The sequence below is a fragment of the Astatotilapia calliptera genome, chromosome 13 (assembly GCF_900246225.1).
Source record: "Astatotilapia calliptera chromosome 13, fAstCal1.2, whole genome shotgun sequence".
In the NCBI taxonomy this organism is placed as follows: Eukaryota; Metazoa; Chordata; class Actinopteri; order Cichliformes; family Cichlidae; genus Astatotilapia; species Astatotilapia calliptera.
This window is the reverse complement of record NC_039314.1, coordinates 17677915-17695656: the sequence shown is the minus strand read 5'-3', so window position 1 is coordinate 17695656 and position 17742 is coordinate 17677915. Positions and strand designations below refer to the sequence as shown.

Here is a 17742-nt window from a genome sequence, read left to right as displayed (position 1 = left end):
ATTATTGTTTTTGTTTTTTAAAGTCTTTAGGATCAACAGAATCATTGCACTCTGGAAAAAAGACTGATCAAAGATATCAAAGATTTAAAGCCACAAATTATCGTGACATTCATGCCCATTATGAGCATATATAAACTTTTTACAAAAATGCATCCCTACATAATACATAGTATGTGAGTTGTAGGAAGTTCAGTTTTTCTGTTGTGGACCTGATTCGTATTTGAATTAAACAATCTTTTGATTTATCGTTTTACCCTTGGAGTCTCCAAAATATTTAAGCTTTTATTTTATAATCTTCATCCTATAGGATAAGGGTATGGTTCACTTGTAATATGCAAAGAGACAATATTATTACCACCGTCAGGGGCGCTGGCGACATCAGAGCCCATCTGTTATCGCGAGAGCGTGTTCAATGTGTTTCCGGCTGGTTGTCCGCGACGGAAGTACAGAGAGCGGACTGTTCTTTCTTTTTAAGCAGGCATTTTGAACAAAGATATCAGGTTTAGAGTTGAATGCTTACTATATTTATCGGCAAAGAGTATTGATATTGAGGTAAGATTACACAGTAATCTGTTATTTTTGTCTCTCAACCAGTGTGCCGCTTATAGTTAGCATTAGCCGACGTACGTTAAATTTACGCAATTTTAGGGCCAAGGGAACCCTGCTTGCTAATCGTTTAGCGCCATGTTAGCGCGGATGCTATATGAGACAAAACGTAAATCATGGTCTTTAGTATTTTTGTGACACAGCTTTCACTCGTTACGGGTTTTACACAGCCTACGTTAGAAGTTTGTACATTCGGCATATGCCTAATCCAGGCTAGCACGCATATTTATTCCGTTTGTCACTGAATTATAGGATTTGTGCTAACGCAAGTAGCCATTTTCCCTGTTTTGTCAACACAGATGTCGGAGGACTTGGTTAAACAGTTGAGCAACTACAAAGCCCAGCTGCAGCAAGTTGAAGTCGCTCTATCTACTGATCCAGACAATGAAGACCTTCTTAAACTCCAAAAAGACTTACAGGTTTGTTTAATTTACTCATAGTAGACAATTGCTTCTTTTAAAGCAAGGTGAGCAAGTGATGTATTGCTGTTACTTTTAAAGTAACACAACGAAAACATAAATGAATTATTTATAAGTTTTGAATAAATGAAAAAAAAAAACACTGTGTAAAAAAAATAATTTATATAATGTTGTTTCTGACTCAAAATTATTTGCTATCATTCAGGAGAGATGTTTCACAGATTATAGTTCAACAAGTCATTTACAACAGTTTAAATACTTACAATAATACTTACTATATACACACACACACACAAACAAAAACACCCTGCGGGCGGTTTATCCTTCAAGCTCGGGTCCTCTACCAGAGGCCTGGGAGCTTGAGGGTCCTGCGCAGTATCTTAGCTGTTCCCAGGACTGCGTTCTTCTGGACAGAGATCTCCGATGTTATTCCCGGGATCTGCTGGAGCCACTCGCCTAGCTTGGGAATATATATATATATATATATATATATATATATATAAATAAAATAATTTGACGCTCCCTAGTGTGTGGACTGATGTTGTGTTGTGGAAAAGAACCGATGATCTCCTGATAAGGTTTTATCCTATGTGGAGAATATCCCATTTAACAAATTACACCAATAGCATGCATTCCAACTTGTAGGAAACTGAAATGTTTCAAAAGACAATATTTTGTGTTATTCCTATTTTAATGTTTTAAAGTTCTGTCTGACTGTCTTTACAGTTGAGCTTGATTTCCTTAACTGATTAATGTTTTAAACCTTAATTGTGGGGCGTGCCACAGTGATTTATATTATGATACTTTTGCACTTTCTGTCACTCTCTTTTTATTGTTACAACTGCAGCGACTTGTTACTGTTAACTATATTTTCTGATGGAGAATGAAAATCTGATTTCCTTTTATGTATTTTGCAGGAAGTCATTGATTTGACAAAAGACCTCCTGACCTCACAGCCGGCAGAGACTGTTGCCAAAACAAGTGGCTCGGACACAGTTCCTGTGAAGCATGGCTGGAAAGTGGGAGACAAGTGTCTGGCTATGTGGAGTCAGGACGGACAGTGAGTGTCAGCAGCCTCTTTAAATGAAAACATTATGTGTGTCCACATACTTTTTATAGCGCTGCAATTTAAACCCTCATCTGATTTGTAGTAGCTGTTTTATTATTTACTTTATTATTTTTGTAGATGCATGTTAGTCGCACATGTCAAATACCTACATTTCCAACTGTACTTGTTCAGTGAGTCAAGGAAATGAGATTATTTATACTGATATGGGACAGCATTGTAAAAACAATATTATAAGCAACAATTTTAGATTTAAATCCACACATTTAGCCATGTTCAAGGAAACAAGTGTACAGTTTTTTTTATAAATATATATTGTAAAAATGGAAAATGGTGTAAGATGTGTAGTTGTATTTAACAGACAGATTATATGTTAGTTTTAGGCTTTACTTATAAAGTAGACCTGGCGTATTTGGCTCATACTCACCTGCTTACAGACGGGATTTTTTTGCAGGATTTATGAAGCGGAGATTGAGGAGATAGACCGAGACAACGGCACTGCAGCCGTTACCTTCACTGGATATGGGAATGCTGAAGTGATTCCTCTACAGAACCTCAAGGCAGTAGAGGAAGGAAAGCTTTTGGAGGAGGATGGGAGTATGAAGCCAAAGTCGAGGTATGAACAAACTCTTCTCTAACTCACTCAATGAAACTCTGTGCATATAAAACTGAACTTAAATCAAGGACAGGAATGGGAACAACTGTAATCAACCATACGGACAATTGAGACACAATTAAATGATTTAAAGCTTTAGAACTAACAACACAAGAACTTTGAAGAATTGGTGCTGCATAACTCAAAGTGATTGAAGCCGAACTTAGCTTAGCTCAGTGGTTCCCAAACTTTTTTTTGCTGGGCCCCCCTTTGTTTTACAAGAATAGACAGGGGGAACAAATCGTGGCAGGATGAGCCTGATATTATTTGTATCCCGCTGTAACTTTACTGTATAAAGAGCTAACATCTCCAAAATGTCCAGAGTAGTTAGTCATTACAACAAGTGTTTGTGAACTAAAAATCAAGAATGTGGGATACTGTTTGTCTGTGATTTGAAGAGCCCAGCGCGTGCTCCCGACGCAAGGGAAACCAATTCTGCCGTTGAGACCTACCTTAGCACTTGTGCAGGTGAAACGAAAGGGTAGATATGCTTCACCATATTTTCTAGTCTTTGGCTAAGAATGAAGTTGGTTTGGAAACATATTCAGCGATGCTTCATCTCCTGCTTTGCGTTTCTGTGGGCGCCCCGTACTAGCAGTGTCCAAGCGTTGTTTTGTTTTTTTTCCTTTTCATACCACGCCGGGCCCCACACTTTGGGAAGGTCTGGTTTAGCTAATCTTATTAAAAGAAAATAACAAAATTAAACTTAACTGCATGCTACTTAACACAAAAGGATGTAGCGCCATTAGAAAAAAAGTTTGTTAGGAAAAAACAATATAGAATTTTACTATCAAGCTATGGGTAACTTTTGCATCAACCGTACAGAGCAATGAAAAAGGGCAGCAAACTGCTAACAGTAAATTATAGGAACCTAAAATGATAGCTTAGCAGCCCTAAAGCAGCTGCGGCAATTAGTGTTGACGCTTGACTGGACCGTGGGACTGAAGCGGTCCAGTCAGTTGTTTTTGAAGGCAGGATGAGAAACAAGTGCAAGTACAAATCGGTAGCAGAGGCCTGCGCACACTAATTAGTCTATAAAATGGGTAAAGTGGGACTACATATCGTTAGCTTCATAGCATAAGTGCCTAAGTCATTGACTTAGTCCAATGACTTAGGCACTTATGCTATGAAGCTAACGATATGCAAATTAGCTTAAGCTAACTCTGGTACAATGCCTGGAATGGCAACATTTTGTTAATATTGTACATGTTACCTTTTCAGATAAAATTAATTATTGATGATGATGATCTGAAAGTCTTTTGCTGAATAGATCTGCTGCACCTGCTTTTGGCTGGTAAGGTAAAATCTGTCAGATTCAGTTGGGTGTACAGCAACACACAGTTAATTCTTTTTGTACCGCTTTCCAGTAGCAGAGCACTTTATTTTCAATAAAGTGAGAAAACAACCCTTAATTTACAGCAGTTAAAGGAAAATTCTCCCCATCTAATAAGCTCTTTATTATGAAATATGTTTTGTGTTGGAGAAAATTTTATTTTTTCTGTGTAAATGCTGTCAGTTACAATTCTGAGAAAGAAAATTAGAATCGGGGGAATCTGTATTGACTCTCTCTCTCTCTCTCTCTCTCTCTCTCTCTCTCTCTCTCTCTCTCTCTCTCTCTCTCTCTCTCTCTCTCTCTCTCTCTCTCTAGGAAAGAGCAGATAGCAGAGCAGAGGGAGTATAAAAAGAAGAAAGCTCAGAAGAAGGTACAGAGGATGAAGGAGCTGGAGCAAGAACGAGAGGAGCAAAAGTCAAAGTGGCAGCAGTTCAACAACAAAGCCTACTCAAAGAACAAGAAAGGCCAGGTAAGTTATTTTTAAGGCTAGTGTTAGAAAACCAAGATATCGGCTTGAAACTAGTGACATGTGTCCATAGGTTACTGTTAAGTTCTTTGTAATGCATAATTAATACAAATTTTCCAGTACTACATTGTTGCAACAGCTACTAATGTTGATTTCCATGTGCTTTTGTTTATTCTAGGTGAAGAGGAGCATATTTGCATCTCCAGAAAGCGTCAACGGCAAGGTGGGAGTGGGAACGTGTGGTATTGCAGACAAGCCTATGACCCAGTACCATGACACGTCCAAATACAATGTCAGACATCTAATGCCACAATGACCTGATATGACCTGTACATAATAGTCCACTGTATACTAGCTGTATCAGTGCTTTCCATTGTGTTTATACATGATTTAAGTTTCTTGAGTAAAGTAAGCTTTGAAAGTAAGTGCTTGCACACCAATGTTTTGAAATATTGTTGTAGTTTCATATATATATATTATTATTATTATTATTATTATTATTATTGTTAGGCACAACAAATACAATCCATATGAGGGACTTGCCCTCCATTGGAGCAAGGTCATCTATTATGTAAGAAAAGGAAATGGTGTTTTAGAAAAGCCATAGAGTTTGCGGTTTGTCCACTGAGGCCAAATACCATCTGTTTTATTTATAAACATGCGCCTGTAGATGTGGTTTTTGCATTTGAGGCTGGATTTTAAACATTAACGTGTTCTAGGAAAGTCTGAATTAATAATGGTGTTGATTTTGAGTTGGCTGAATTTAAGTTTTCCCTCATGTACATATAACAGTGAAATAAACATTGTTTTCAGTTTTTAAAGATTTGATCCTTTACATCATTTCACCATCTCAGCAGTGTATTTTAGTCGTGGCCCCGTCAGGTCCTGTAGGTGGTGGCAAAGCGATGTCGTCAACATCAGGTTGCAGCTGTGAATACAACCGATTTTCTCATTTGAGTAACATGATTTTTTTTTTTTTTTTTTCTCTTTTCTCATGTTAGATGCTCAACATTGGCAAACTGGCTACACCACAGACCTGACTTGCATGTGAAACTTGCTCTGTTCTAATACAACTCTTATGACTTTATTGAACGTTAAAAGTAGGGATTAAAATAGACAGGATTGGGGTTTTTCTGTGTAGAGGTTTATTAAGATTTCAAGGGTAGTTATCAGGAACTGTAACAAAGCAGGGGACCAGCAGCACATGTTTTGCAAAAAAGTCACCTTGGATGGCTGATTAAGCACAAGAAAAACATTCTGGGGGTGTGCTTCAACGTACTTCCTTAACAAAAGTCATTTTCATAGTGCATTTTATAGTTTCCCAAACATGTTGGGGGTTACAGGTGCAAGAGTCATATACCCACTTTAAGACACAATTTGGTGGTGATCTACTTAGAAACTGGATCAGAAGAATGCAGATAAATGGTCTCATTTGGTTTCATGGATTTGAATAGCTCAGCAGTGCAATTCTTTGCGTCAAATACACATCAAATTATCAAGTCTCCAGATTTCAAGGATTTTAGCTTTTTCTGCTACGATACAAACAAAAAAGTTAAACAATGAAGTACAAACCAAAATCTGTGGTGTTTATGTGGTTCATGCTACACACATGGTTGTAAGACTCAATCCAAAGCACATTACAACATGATTAGAAAGGCTACATTCAAATACACATGCACCATAGCGTTTCGAGTCCATTACAATCATTTCACTGTTGATTATGAATAGCTGGTACTACCGCTGGAGCAAGTGGAAAACTATAATTTGGAGTTGGACGGACAGAATAATGTGCTAAACCCAGCCAACACTGAAGATCTATTAAAACTAGAGGCATTATTGCTTGAGCTTTGTGCTTGGACAAGTGCGGGATAGCTTATTACTGTCTAAAAAAAATTTAATTCACGCACAGTGTGAAAGCATTTCGAGTAATGCATTAAACTAGCACTGCTTCAGTGGGGATTTTACATCATGTAAGTTTGGTAAACATTTAGAAACAGAAAATAATAAAAGAATTTAACAGCAAGGGTTTTTTTTCCCATTCAAGCATGACCAAGACCTAGCTACAGTACAATTAAATATACCAAAAATAAATATTATATGCAAAATAAATTAGAATAACAAGGGTGGACTGCACCACCTCTCTGTATCTGACTGTATGTCACTTAAGAAGAGGGACGCCACATGGATCGATGATGTTGGTGGGTCCTAAAGCAGAGGTTATAGAAGTATGATAAACATTTTGGAATGCAGACATTTTAGCCCTTTCCTCTGACTTGGACACTGACAAGAAGTGCTATCTGGATACATTATCCAAAGAAAAAGGGCCATGTTTTTTTTGTTTTTACAAGGCAATGGAGCAAACGTTCCCAATGGTGAGTTTCTAGCTGGTATTTGGGATTTTTTGTCTGTTTTGCTGGTTTCTGAGGATCAACTTCACTAAAGGTACAGTTTAGCCTTTAGTGTTTGACACAGGTGCATTCATGGGTCCTCTAAAGGATCACTATCAAGTGCAGGTATGGCGGCTTCAAGCTGGTAATGGGTAAAGGGACATTCGGGTGATTGATTAAGTCATCTTTTAAAGTAAGGAAACCGTATATTGCTGGAGATTTGTGGTTGTGTAAATTGGAGCCGCTTGGTTTTTGGAAGGAGACTGTTTTAGACTTTCAGACTTGAGCTGAACTTAAGGCTGGTTCTTGGGTGGAGATGTTTCATTTGTCAGGTAAAGATAGGATAGGGGCTGGTTCTTCTGATGACAGATTAGCTAAACGGTAAGGGAGACTGGAGCTGTAGGCTGGTACTTTGACAGGTAAAAGCCATAAAAGACTGCAGCTTAATGAAAGTATAGGCTGGTGCTTTAAGCAGAAAAGGCCAGTTTCAGGCTGCAAGTGGAGTAGCCCTCATCACTGGCGGAGCTCTGCCGGCTGCTATGGTCATCCAGGTCGCTTGCACCACTGGTGCTTACACTGTCCATTTCTCCATGGGAGAACTCAGTGCTTTCCACATCAACTTCAATTTCCTCTGCTCAAACACACACAGACACATAAAAAAAGCCAATGAATACAAATCAGTCTCTGCATTTGAAATGAAATGAAGCCTTTAGTGCAAGTACTAACCTCTGTCAGACTCTGAGCGATCAGAGTCCATGCGGGAACCCAGGCTGTCCGTACGAACGCGCTCCCACTCTCCGTGGGTCTGCAGCAGAGCTAGCTGCCTCTGCAGGTGCCTTTGCTCCCTCTCTAAGGTCTCCAGCTGGTGCTGACTCCTCCGGTCTATCTCTTCAAGTTTCTAAAAAGTGGCACGAGTAAGAATTAAAAGCACTGCATTATGCAGAAACCTAACAACAATGTCAGGCGATCTGTGAGGTTCTTAACCATCCCAGTCAGTGTTTTCAAAAAGCATTTTCAAAGATATCGTTATCACTACACCTCTGTAAATGTTCCTCATGTTTAACATAATATGGAAAGCATGGCAGAATTCTCATGTATGCAGCGAGTTGATAATGTGGTAATATGTACATATATATGGCTGCTGTAAAATGCGATATTTCCAATAAATTATTTAACACAGTGACAGCAAGTTGCTGGATGGGATCTAAGGGAATAGATGGTGCCTGTGTGTGGTGGATAAAAGTGAAATATGGCTGGATGGAGAAGGAAGAGAATTCATTTTATGAGCTTCGCTATACAAATGAATCTAAAGGTCACCCCGTCCTGCTTTGGACAAGAGCGTTTTGCTTTTGGCCCTCTTAGTTTTAATTTATGCATTTAACCTTCGCCAACTTGGACTCCAGTCCAGTTTAGGTCCACTTATGATTTCCAGTAGTTTTTGTTGGATGTGTGTACTTTAAGTTGTTTACTGCAATTGTAGCTGTTAAGCTAAGAAATAACCAAAGTCCTGAAATTCAATTATGAACCTCTGTAATTATACGGATATAAGATCACATAATCCCGGTCATTACGCCCAGTTGTCCCATGAATCAAAGCTCATGTATGGAACTATAGCAGCACAGTCTGGATAATTTGCACACAAACCAGCAGTTGAACAAGATTTGCTGCTTATGTGTACATTGAAACTAATGTAATTTCTCCACAGCTGCACATTTATAGTTCCAAGTGGCAGAATGTGTAAAATGAACAGTGATTTTGGGGGAAAGTAATTCATTGAAAAAGGACTGCTTTTCCTATTGGCAAAAGCTGTGTATTACATTTCATGTAATGTCCCCTATTATATTGTTAAGATAATAAGCATTTGGGACATATTAGCTTGAAATATAAATAAAGATTTATTTGGCTGTGACACCTGCTTCATTTTACATAAATATGACAAAAATGTATTTGTGGTATTATATTATGAAGGGTAAGACTTTTGACCTGCTAGTTCTGAGTAACGTTTAAATAGACTTGTGTGTTTGTATAATTGAATTTGGTATAATGGAGCCTCCACATAAGTGACAGTAGTGCTAGCCTTTCTCTCTGCAGCTCAACAGAGCTTATTATTGGCTGCACCTGCTCCACCTTTTATTGTACTGCACAACCCCTGGTTCCAAAAATACAAAGCAGCAGCATTCAAAAGCCTCATTTCCTGGATGTGAAACAGGCAAGTCCAAAGTCAACAGCTGACATCTTAGGTACTTTACTCACTAACCCCGACTGTGATAAACTCTCAGAGTCTGTTGCCAAGCCAGGATTGCTTTCATATTGTAGCCTTTAGTCATTCTTTAGCTGTTGCTCACAGCTGGAAACTGTACAGACGGGGCAAAAAAACAGCACCAATCTTTCCACCAAAGTTTGATCTGAGTTTGCTTGCTGTACTCAGGGGAGCCATTGCATTGAATGTTTGAAATCTTTAAGTCTCTTTTAGTTCAGTCAGTCAACTAGTTTTAATAGCAGGATAGCTGCAGTGCTCCTAAGTCCAAGGTTAAGTGTCCCATTCTGATGTTATCCTGCAGTGTTAAAGACACAAGTTCTAATCAAAGACTTACCAAGGCTCAAAACCTTGCAAAAGTGAGCCCTGCAAACATCCCCAGGGAGATTTTTTCAAAGGGGAAGAAAAACTCAAACAACCACACAGCAGCTGCCTTAAGGTCCAATCATCTCGGGGTTCTGGGAAAAGTGACTCTGCTTGAAAAATCCCTACTTTACATGTAAACCATAAGCGCGCAAGCATTTAGCGTTGCTTTATTGCCAGTTTATGATAAATGTTGTGTTTATCTAGTCGTATCTTCTCCTTTCCTAGTGTTTGAACTGAGTCAGTTACAATTAAAATCAAACCTTTTCATCCTGCAGCGGCTGCTGGAAATAACACAGCTCTCTCCCCCTGTTTGAGCCAATATACAAAGCAATTTGCTGTAAACAGAATGCCGGCACTGCTGTTGACAGCAACAGGCCTTTTCTTTTTCTTTTATTATTCTTTTTTTTTACTGATAATTACCCATGACTGAATTTAGTTGCTTTGGTTTCAGGGTCCTGCTCTTAGTCACACTTTGCCTGTATCCAGGCCTTTGAATCTCACCACTTTGCAGAAACACAGCAGACAGTTCTGTTTGATTTCAGGCCAGTTCATGCTGGCTCGCCGTCACACCGCTATGGCTTGCTGGGACACATTATGTTATTAGTATCACCTGTGTTTTTCGTGCTACGACAAGTCAAAGCCCCTGCTGTGAATAAGGCCTTTTTCGGCATGTTGACTAAACGGTTATCTTGTTGCTGCTGCTTTCCCAAAACGATATTAACCAAACTATTAACACGTCGGCAGTCAGGCAGAAAAAGCTCGATGTCAGTATGGTTGCATTACTACTTTTGAGAGGAAATCAGCTCTTAGTCCCATTACAGCGCCACACTCCTCCCTTAGACTACCACACCTTGATATGTGCTTTGGCCTTGTTGAGCAGTCCCAGAGTGGTATGCCGACTGCAGTCTGGTCCCAGAGGAATGAGGGACTTCAACCTCTCCAAGCACAGACGAAGATGTGCTCGCCTGTAAATGACATAGAGCAATCTGCATTATTCAACATAATACATGAACAGAAAACTGACTGATGAATTTGCACAGTAATCTATTCATTTGCACTGATCCTCATCCGGTCAGATTATTACCTCCTCATCCAATTTGATTTGTATCTTATTAGAAAAAGCAAAAACTACTTGATTGTTCCTCATCAATTCTATTCAGGATGATGAGTGATGTAAGTGTTAATGGATCCTGGCACTTTATCTGTTTATCCCTTTTGCTCATAAGCTATGCCATCTGACTCCCTTACAATTAAATATGGATCTGTCTGGTCCCAGATTTAAAAACTGCCGAGGTCAGCCTGATATTCTATTTCTGATCCACCAAAGCCTCTGAGCCTGTGGTCTGAATGAATGCAGAAACTGGCAAAGGACACTCACTATCCTTTCAAAAAAATGGTGTAAAATGTAGGTCAAGTCATGATGTCATCTCTTTTCTTCTGCATTGGCCACCATTTTGTAATAGAAAACAGTCCTTTATGAGCCTTCTTGAAGATGCTCTCTTCCTCTTTTCATTTATCATTTAAAGTGAGAATATGTCACACATGGCTGGGCATTTAATTTTAGGATAAATGTGTCCTGACATTTGTTTCAGAGCAGAGGCTGCCTCATCCTGGAGCTACAGACGCAAGCTGCAGTTAGACCTGCAGCTGAGAATCTCTCACGAAGGAGCCCTGTTGTCTGGAAACAGACGGTTCCCATTTGCTGACTGGGGAAATGTCTGCACGTCCTCTAGGAACAGTGCTGCTTACATCTCCCTTATATTTGCCTCGCAAAACGCACTCTCCTATCACACACAACTCATGAAATATCAGAGTTGTAGATAAAAAGGTCTTTTTTTATAATCCCATGATGATACCATGCTGACTTATAGAACTCTGGTGCGAGTCATGTTGAAAATGCATGGCCAACATATTTAGCATATGACTTAGATATGCAAACAGTTTGAAGCTCCATTTCGAAACAACCGACTGTTGAGATAAACTGCCACAGACGATTAACAACTATGGGCGTGTTGTTGGGTTTTTTTCCATCCTTCATCCTCACAGTCAACTTGTTATGCATAGGTAGCAACGAAGGAAGTATGACTCGCAATATTTCATTGTCTTTATTTTACCCTCTTTAGTGCAGTCTTCACCTGTCTGCATTATGTGTTTATAACCTAAACATGCATATAAGTGACCTCCTCTGTGATTTTTCACTCACCTGTTCTTTTCCAGTTCATTGTGTGCCGACCTGTTGAAAATAGGTATATAAATATATAACCAGAACGGTCACATGGCTTAAATATGCAAAATACAGCATATGCATATAAATATATTTCCAGACTTTAACCTACCTATTGTGAATATTGTCCAGTTTCCTGTTCTTTAATTTGCGTTGTTTCTGTTGAAGTGAAATCTGGGTTGCGGGGTATGTTGAAGCATACCCGTGCTCACATTCTGGTGATAGAAGAAAAAAGATAAAGAGGATTAAATATGCTACAAGGAAGAAGATGGTTGGATTTGAGCAATGGCAACACATCCTTGGAATGACTAAAATTCGGTGCAATGCACAAGCACACCTTAAAAAATGTCCATGCATATATACATATAGTTTCATTTAGAGCAAGTCAATTTAAACTTATCAAGAACAGTCCAGACTGAAGAGCAAACGCTTGGAAACAGCTCTCAAGCGAGAAGAATTTAACAAATCACACAAGAACTACTGTTCCCAGAAACCTCGCCAGACAAAATCCTGCACGCGATTGGTCAACTGCAGTGACACTCGCGTTGGAAACATGGATCCTGACCAATGAGAACTTTGCAATTTGTTCCATGTGGAAACCATGTGAACAACACATACAAGGAAGCAGATGCTGGCCGAGCAAACCCGCAGTTGGATTTCGAATTAGGAATTTTCATTGGAAATTAAAAAACCCACATTGCAGTCTAGATCAGAGAGGGCGTAAATGCGAGATTTCCGAGTGGATATGATATTTTAGGAGCGCAATCTTAAAATTAGCTGTGAGGGAATGATAGAAAAAAAGAAGTATAAACTGGATGTCTCGTGTCATAAACGTCTACATGTATGAACGTAAATGCGCACACATGCATGGCTGTGCTAGTTCATATAATGAATACACTGAACCGTGCGTTATGAGCCGGGCTGCGTCTCCCACGGTCTGCAAAAACACCGGTTTTAATGGGAGCGGATCGCTGCAAGGCTATTGTTGCGAGGCTGTCTCCGCTATGCGATTGTTTCCCGACTTCCAAATTTCGGTGATTTCTGGAGTTCTTCGAGTGGTCATATTACGCAGGATAAGAGTGAGGCCGATTGAGACGGCACGGTTTCCCAGTAGCAGGTAAAACATGACGGGCTGCTGTCGGGCTGCGCGTCTTTTGTCGCCTTCGCCTCTATTGTTGTCTGCTCGGCGCATTACGTGTTAATATCCCCTGCAGCCCGTGTTTACTTACTTCCGTTGTTCTTCTCAATGTTTTCAATGTAATTGGCTGCATCGAGCAGCACTTGCACGTTCTTCATAAAAGTGCCGATTTGGTCCATTGCGGAACATTTGGAGTATATAACGTCGCTGAAAGAATAGTCGGACATCTCTCCGAAATCCTGCTGGTCCATGGACGCATCAGACTCCGACATGACCTCTTCGGGTTTCAGCTCGCTGTGATGTCTCATGTACTTTACCATTTTTTCTGTTCTTTCTTTGTTTCTTTTTTTTTAACTTTAGGCTTTTGGGGGGGCTTTGACAAATACGCAGCGCTGAAATTGCTCTCCTTGTTCCGTCTGTGCGCTGAGCGGATGACTGAAATGAACTAGGCTGGATGGAATTGCAGTCCTTAGCCTCAGCCACTTGCCCTACTTGGTGGATAATCCCTCCCACTAACGCATGCACATTGCATTCATTGTCAACCGTGCCATAATAAATCCTCATTATCAATACTGCAAGAGAGTAACAAATAGCACACTTGTGTCCAGTGACATTCTGCAATAATGACTGCTTTCATTTGTAATAAAGCTGCATTATTTTAGCTGCCATAAACTGGATAATTATGACGAATGCTCCTTTTCCCATGTGCATTCAGTTATCTCTAAATATGTATGTGAACAGAGTTTAAAAGTGAAAAAGCATTAAGATCAAACGGCAGATCTAATCAATAGTTCAACCTGGATACCGGGGACAACTGCCAGGGTTGGTCTTGGTTATAAATATGTAATCACTTGGGGCTTTTGTGTTGTTAAAGGGCCCCACATGGTCCTGCTTCAATGCTGGAACCGCACTCTATTCCCACATGCTTTTAAATGTGCTCTGTAATTAACATCTTTACACATTTGTACACTGGGATAGCAGTTTAGAGAGCTACTTGTGTCGCTTTCATGTTGCACCGCGTTGTCATCCCATCCTCACAAAAAACAGATACCTGTGCGACATTTGAAAGCCGATTGAATGCAGTACAACTCAGGTGTTTGATGTGATAATTTTAGGTGATTCGTTTACTTCCTGCTGGATTGGAAAATTGAGTTTTGTCAGGGGAGTGCAGGTGGGGAGGGGGATTCTTGGCGTAAATCAAATGAACTCATATTAGTTCAGGTGCAGTTTGTTTGCCATTATTTGCATTTAATAATCTCATTGTTTGCCCCCCTCAGCCCCTCTGTGTGTCTTTTCCTGGTTCCAAAGCAGTCTAAACTCACATCGAGATTAAAAGGAAAGTTGCAAACAAGTGAAAGGATTTTTAGGAACAGGCACAGCCAATCCTTGTGTAGAAATGTCTTTACTTTACTAAACTTTAAAGTTATCTGCCATTTTCAAAAATTAACCTTGAAATTGAACCTTTTTCGAGCTTGATGCTCCACTTCTGTTGTCCCTTTTGAGAGATTAAGAAGTCATTTTGCCCCACACTGGGAGGAATGGAAGAGAACAGAGGGGGGAAAGGGACTGCCTTTACAAGGCCAGCCATGCGTGCAGGGCTGTGTTGTGCCTCTGAGACAATGGGTGCAGATGGCTGGCCCGCTGCAGATGTGGTCTGGCCTGTAACGGACGCCTGTGAGAGAGTACACCATCCCATAGAGGCTTTAATAAGCCTGGCGAGGCCTCTCACATAGACACTGAAACAGTGACGCACACTTCAGGGACACATATTCTTGCAAATACAGGTCTGTTTTGACTCATAGGCACTGCAGATTTCTCTCCTAATATGCAATAAGGCTTTTGTTACTGGAGCATGTTTAGCATATAAAACAACAACGCCAGTGTGCACTCAGACATCATCTACTGCTACGCACATGCTCAAAAGGACACACAAATAGAGTGAGACATGGACAGAGAGTTCAGTGGGGGATGGAAACTGACAGCATTTTACCAGGAAAAGACTCATCTGTGCTGTGAGGCTTGTGTGCAGACTGATTCTGCGTGCTGCACACTGATAGCGACTGTGGAAAGCTGACCCGCTGTAGGTTGGTGTAGAATGTGACCCCAACTGGAGTAATCTGAAAAGCCTGAGGATTACACCAGTGGCTCAGTTGTCACGGAGGAGGCAAAGTCACACAGTGCTGGAGTGTGTATAGGCTTGCTTTTATGAAAAAGAACATGACAAAAATCACACATAAGGGAGAATAATCCATTCTGGGTGTTGTCAAAAAGGCAAATATATTTATTTATTTTTTTAAATGCAGGGGACTCTATTTGATGTTACCCTGCTAAGATGATGTTTTCAGACTATCCATTGTACCACAGCAGTCTCCCGTTGTTTCAAAACAATAGCTGCACTTTGCCCCGAGGTCACAGTAGGACAATAAAGCAGACCAGACGTGTGTCACCTGCTCCGTCCTCTCCTTAGCACTGTCGGGATGTGGATGAGGTCAGCGGCAAGCTTTCCCCCCCCCCTTATTTATTCTTAATAACCATCAGTCTTTGTTTTTACATTAAACTTAAAATCATGTTTATGTTTTCTTAATTATCTAATTTTATTGTTGTTGTTGGTGGTTTTACACAGTTAAATGCACTGCCTTAAAACTTTTCTCCCTATTACATCTCATAGAAGGTGAGATGTGTGTGTGTGTGGTTTGGGGTTTGGTGGAGGTTCAGATCCTGTCACTCCCCCCCAACATGAACACCTGTTGGAGACACCAAATCCTCTCTTTGTCTCTGCATCTCCCCCCTCTCAGTGGATTACTATGACAACGCCCATTCATATCATGGCTGAATGCTGATTATACAGCTTCACACAATTATCTCTGAATAGAATATATTGTTTTAGGGGAGCTCGCTTTTTGTTTTTTGAAATTAGATGCAGAGGCTGTGTAAACAGTTCCCAAGATGTATTTAATATAAGAGGTGTTACTCCATCTGGTGAAAATGGTTCAAGTTTTGTGATGCATCACTGTCCAACAACATCAAAAATCTCCTCATGTTTAACTGATTCCCATGTAAGTACTCCACAGGGTATTTGTGCATACTTCTGCAGTAGCCAGTAGGTTTGTGAAGAGGCGATCAGCTAACTAAAAGACAACATAAAATTACAATTTAATCATAGAATTAAGTAGATCTAGACAAGTTTGTGCATCAAGGTCATAATTAACAAAAGCAACAGGAAACAGGAAACAGGAAACAGCTAAAAGTAAGACTGAAATCATAAAAACAAATAAGTAATACATTTTTTTAAAATGAAATGGCAAGCTAAAACTATGGATAACTAGCTAAGATTGTTCACTAGTATAAATAAGTTCCTGACATTGTTTCCCAAAAGTAAACCAGGCATTTAAAATGGTTTGCTAAAAATCTTGGCTAACCAGTTAAAATAGCAAAATATTAGCATGGATAAACTGTTGAAACTGTGAAAGTAAAGTTAAAAGAAAGAAATGCTTTATCCAAAATTTAGAAAATACTTTTATTAGAGCAATTAATAAACAAAAATATAAATACATAAAAATCATATGTGGCTAAATAAAATAATAAAAACAAAACTCTATAGTGCTAGCTAAATGCTATAGAGTCACAGTTTGAATAAGAGTATTGATAAACAGTTAAAATTGTTAGCCAACAGTATGGATAACAGATGTATAAAGACATGGATTAACTTTTGAAGAATTGGCTAACAGTATAAACTGCAGTAATCATATTAAGAAAGTACAACCTCTTTTAAATGAGACATGAAAATATCTTGGCTTTTAACAGATCTTATAATGTGATCAATGTAGTCTCACATGAACAACAACACATTACATATTATGGCTTGTAATTATTTATTTATCAAAAACTGAGCTGAAATTTAGCACTGATGAAAAACTAAACACACCCCTACTTCTTCCATAGGAATTAAAAGTAGGAGCTATCTGCTGCTAATTAGTAAGTATGAACACCTCCACTAAAAGCAGTCGGTTTTGGCAGTTTGACGGTCTGGAGCAGTCGGTTGTGTTGCTAACGATCTTAGAGAAGCAATTGTTGCCGCTGAACAATCTCCGATGGGTTATAAGACAATTTCAAGACAACTAACAAAAACCCAAGAGGTGTATTTCGGACTCAGTTACACTGCAGGCTTCAGTTAGCATGTTAAATGTTAAAGATCATGAAAGTACAAAAAGAAAACAAATGAAAGTGTGGTTTGTATGAAAAGCTATGGAGTTCCCAGGAGAACGCCTCTACCCTTTAAAAAAGTTGCATGTCAGCAACTCATAAGATGTCTGGAACAATGGCTTTTGGATACACAACAACAAGGTGGAGTTATGTGGTTATTGCGCAGCTCGACACTTGGAGAGAACCAAAACAGCAAGGTGGTGGAGGGGTGATGATCGGGGCTTGTTTTGAAGTCAGATGATCTGGGCACCTTACAGTCATTGTGTCAGCCATGGACTCCTTTGTATACCAAAATATTCTAGAGTCAAATGTGAGGCCATCTGTTCAACTGCTAAAACTCAGAGTCGTACAACAGGACAATGATCCCACTGCAGCAAATCTACAACAGAATGGCTGCAGACCCAAAGAAGAGTACACTTAAATTCCTCAGCAATTTCAGAGACTAAAGTCATGCAGGAAACAATTACAAGTTTTGCTGCTGAAGGCGTTGAATCATAGGAAGTACTTACTTTTGCACACACTGCTTCTGCATTTTGCTCAGTTAAAAAAAAAAAATAGTGATGCAGTATAATAAATCTCATGTTGTTGCTCATTTGAAGTTGCATTTACTTAATTTTAAGGT

General features: G+C 39.5%; 2 protein-coding genes across 2 annotated transcripts; one reads left to right on the top strand and one right to left on the bottom strand.

Moving 5' to 3' along the window:
- The first annotated feature begins 389 nt into the window (after positions 1-389).
- Positions 390-5366, top strand: smndc1 (survival motor neuron domain containing 1). The gene is made up of 6 exons (XM_026190262.1): positions 390-552; positions 906-1025; positions 1943-2085; positions 2546-2707; positions 4395-4548; positions 4724-5366. Exons 2-6 carry the CDS (start codon positions 906-908, stop codon positions 4859-4861), a joined length of 717 nt encoding a protein of 238 aa, XP_026046047.1. The 5' UTR covers positions 390-552; the 3' UTR covers positions 4862-5366.
- A 301-nt stretch (positions 5367-5667) lies between these two features.
- On the bottom strand, positions 5668-13472 carry LOC113035024 (max-interacting protein 1-like). Its single transcript, XM_026190260.1, has 6 exons — positions 13009-13472; positions 11892-11994; positions 11759-11788; positions 10406-10520; positions 7659-7830; positions 5668-7563 (listed from the first exon to the last, which is right to left on the bottom strand). The coding sequence occupies exons 1-6, from the start codon at positions 13235-13237 to the stop codon at positions 7400-7402; spliced, it is 813 nt and encodes a 270-aa protein (XP_026046045.1). The 5' UTR covers positions 13238-13472; the 3' UTR covers positions 5668-7399.
- Between the last annotated feature and the right edge of the window lie 4270 nt (positions 13473-17742).

Coding starts and splice junctions, on each gene's coding strand:
- LOC113035024 (XM_026190260.1), bottom strand. CDS start 13,237: ATGGTAAAGTACATGAGACATCACAGCGAGCTGAAACCCGAAGAGGTC. Junction 7,831..10,405: donor AGGCCAAAGCACATATCAAG/GTGTGGTAGTCT, acceptor GCCACTTTTTAG/AAACTTGAAGAGATAGACCG. Junction 7,564..7,658: donor TCGCTCAGAGTCTGACAGAG/GTTAGTACTTGC, acceptor GTGTTTGAGCAG/AGGAAATTGAAGTTGATGTG.
- smndc1 (XM_026190262.1), top strand. CDS start 906: ATGTCGGAGGACTTGGTTAAACAGTTGAGCAACTACAAAGCCCAGCTG. Junction 2,086..2,545: donor ATGTGGAGTCAGGACGGACA/GTGAGTGTCAGC, acceptor ATTTTTTTGCAG/GATTTATGAAGCGGAGATTG. Junction 4,549..4,723: donor CAAAGAACAAGAAAGGCCAG/GTAAGTTATTTT, acceptor TGTTTATTCTAG/GTGAAGAGGAGCATATTTGC.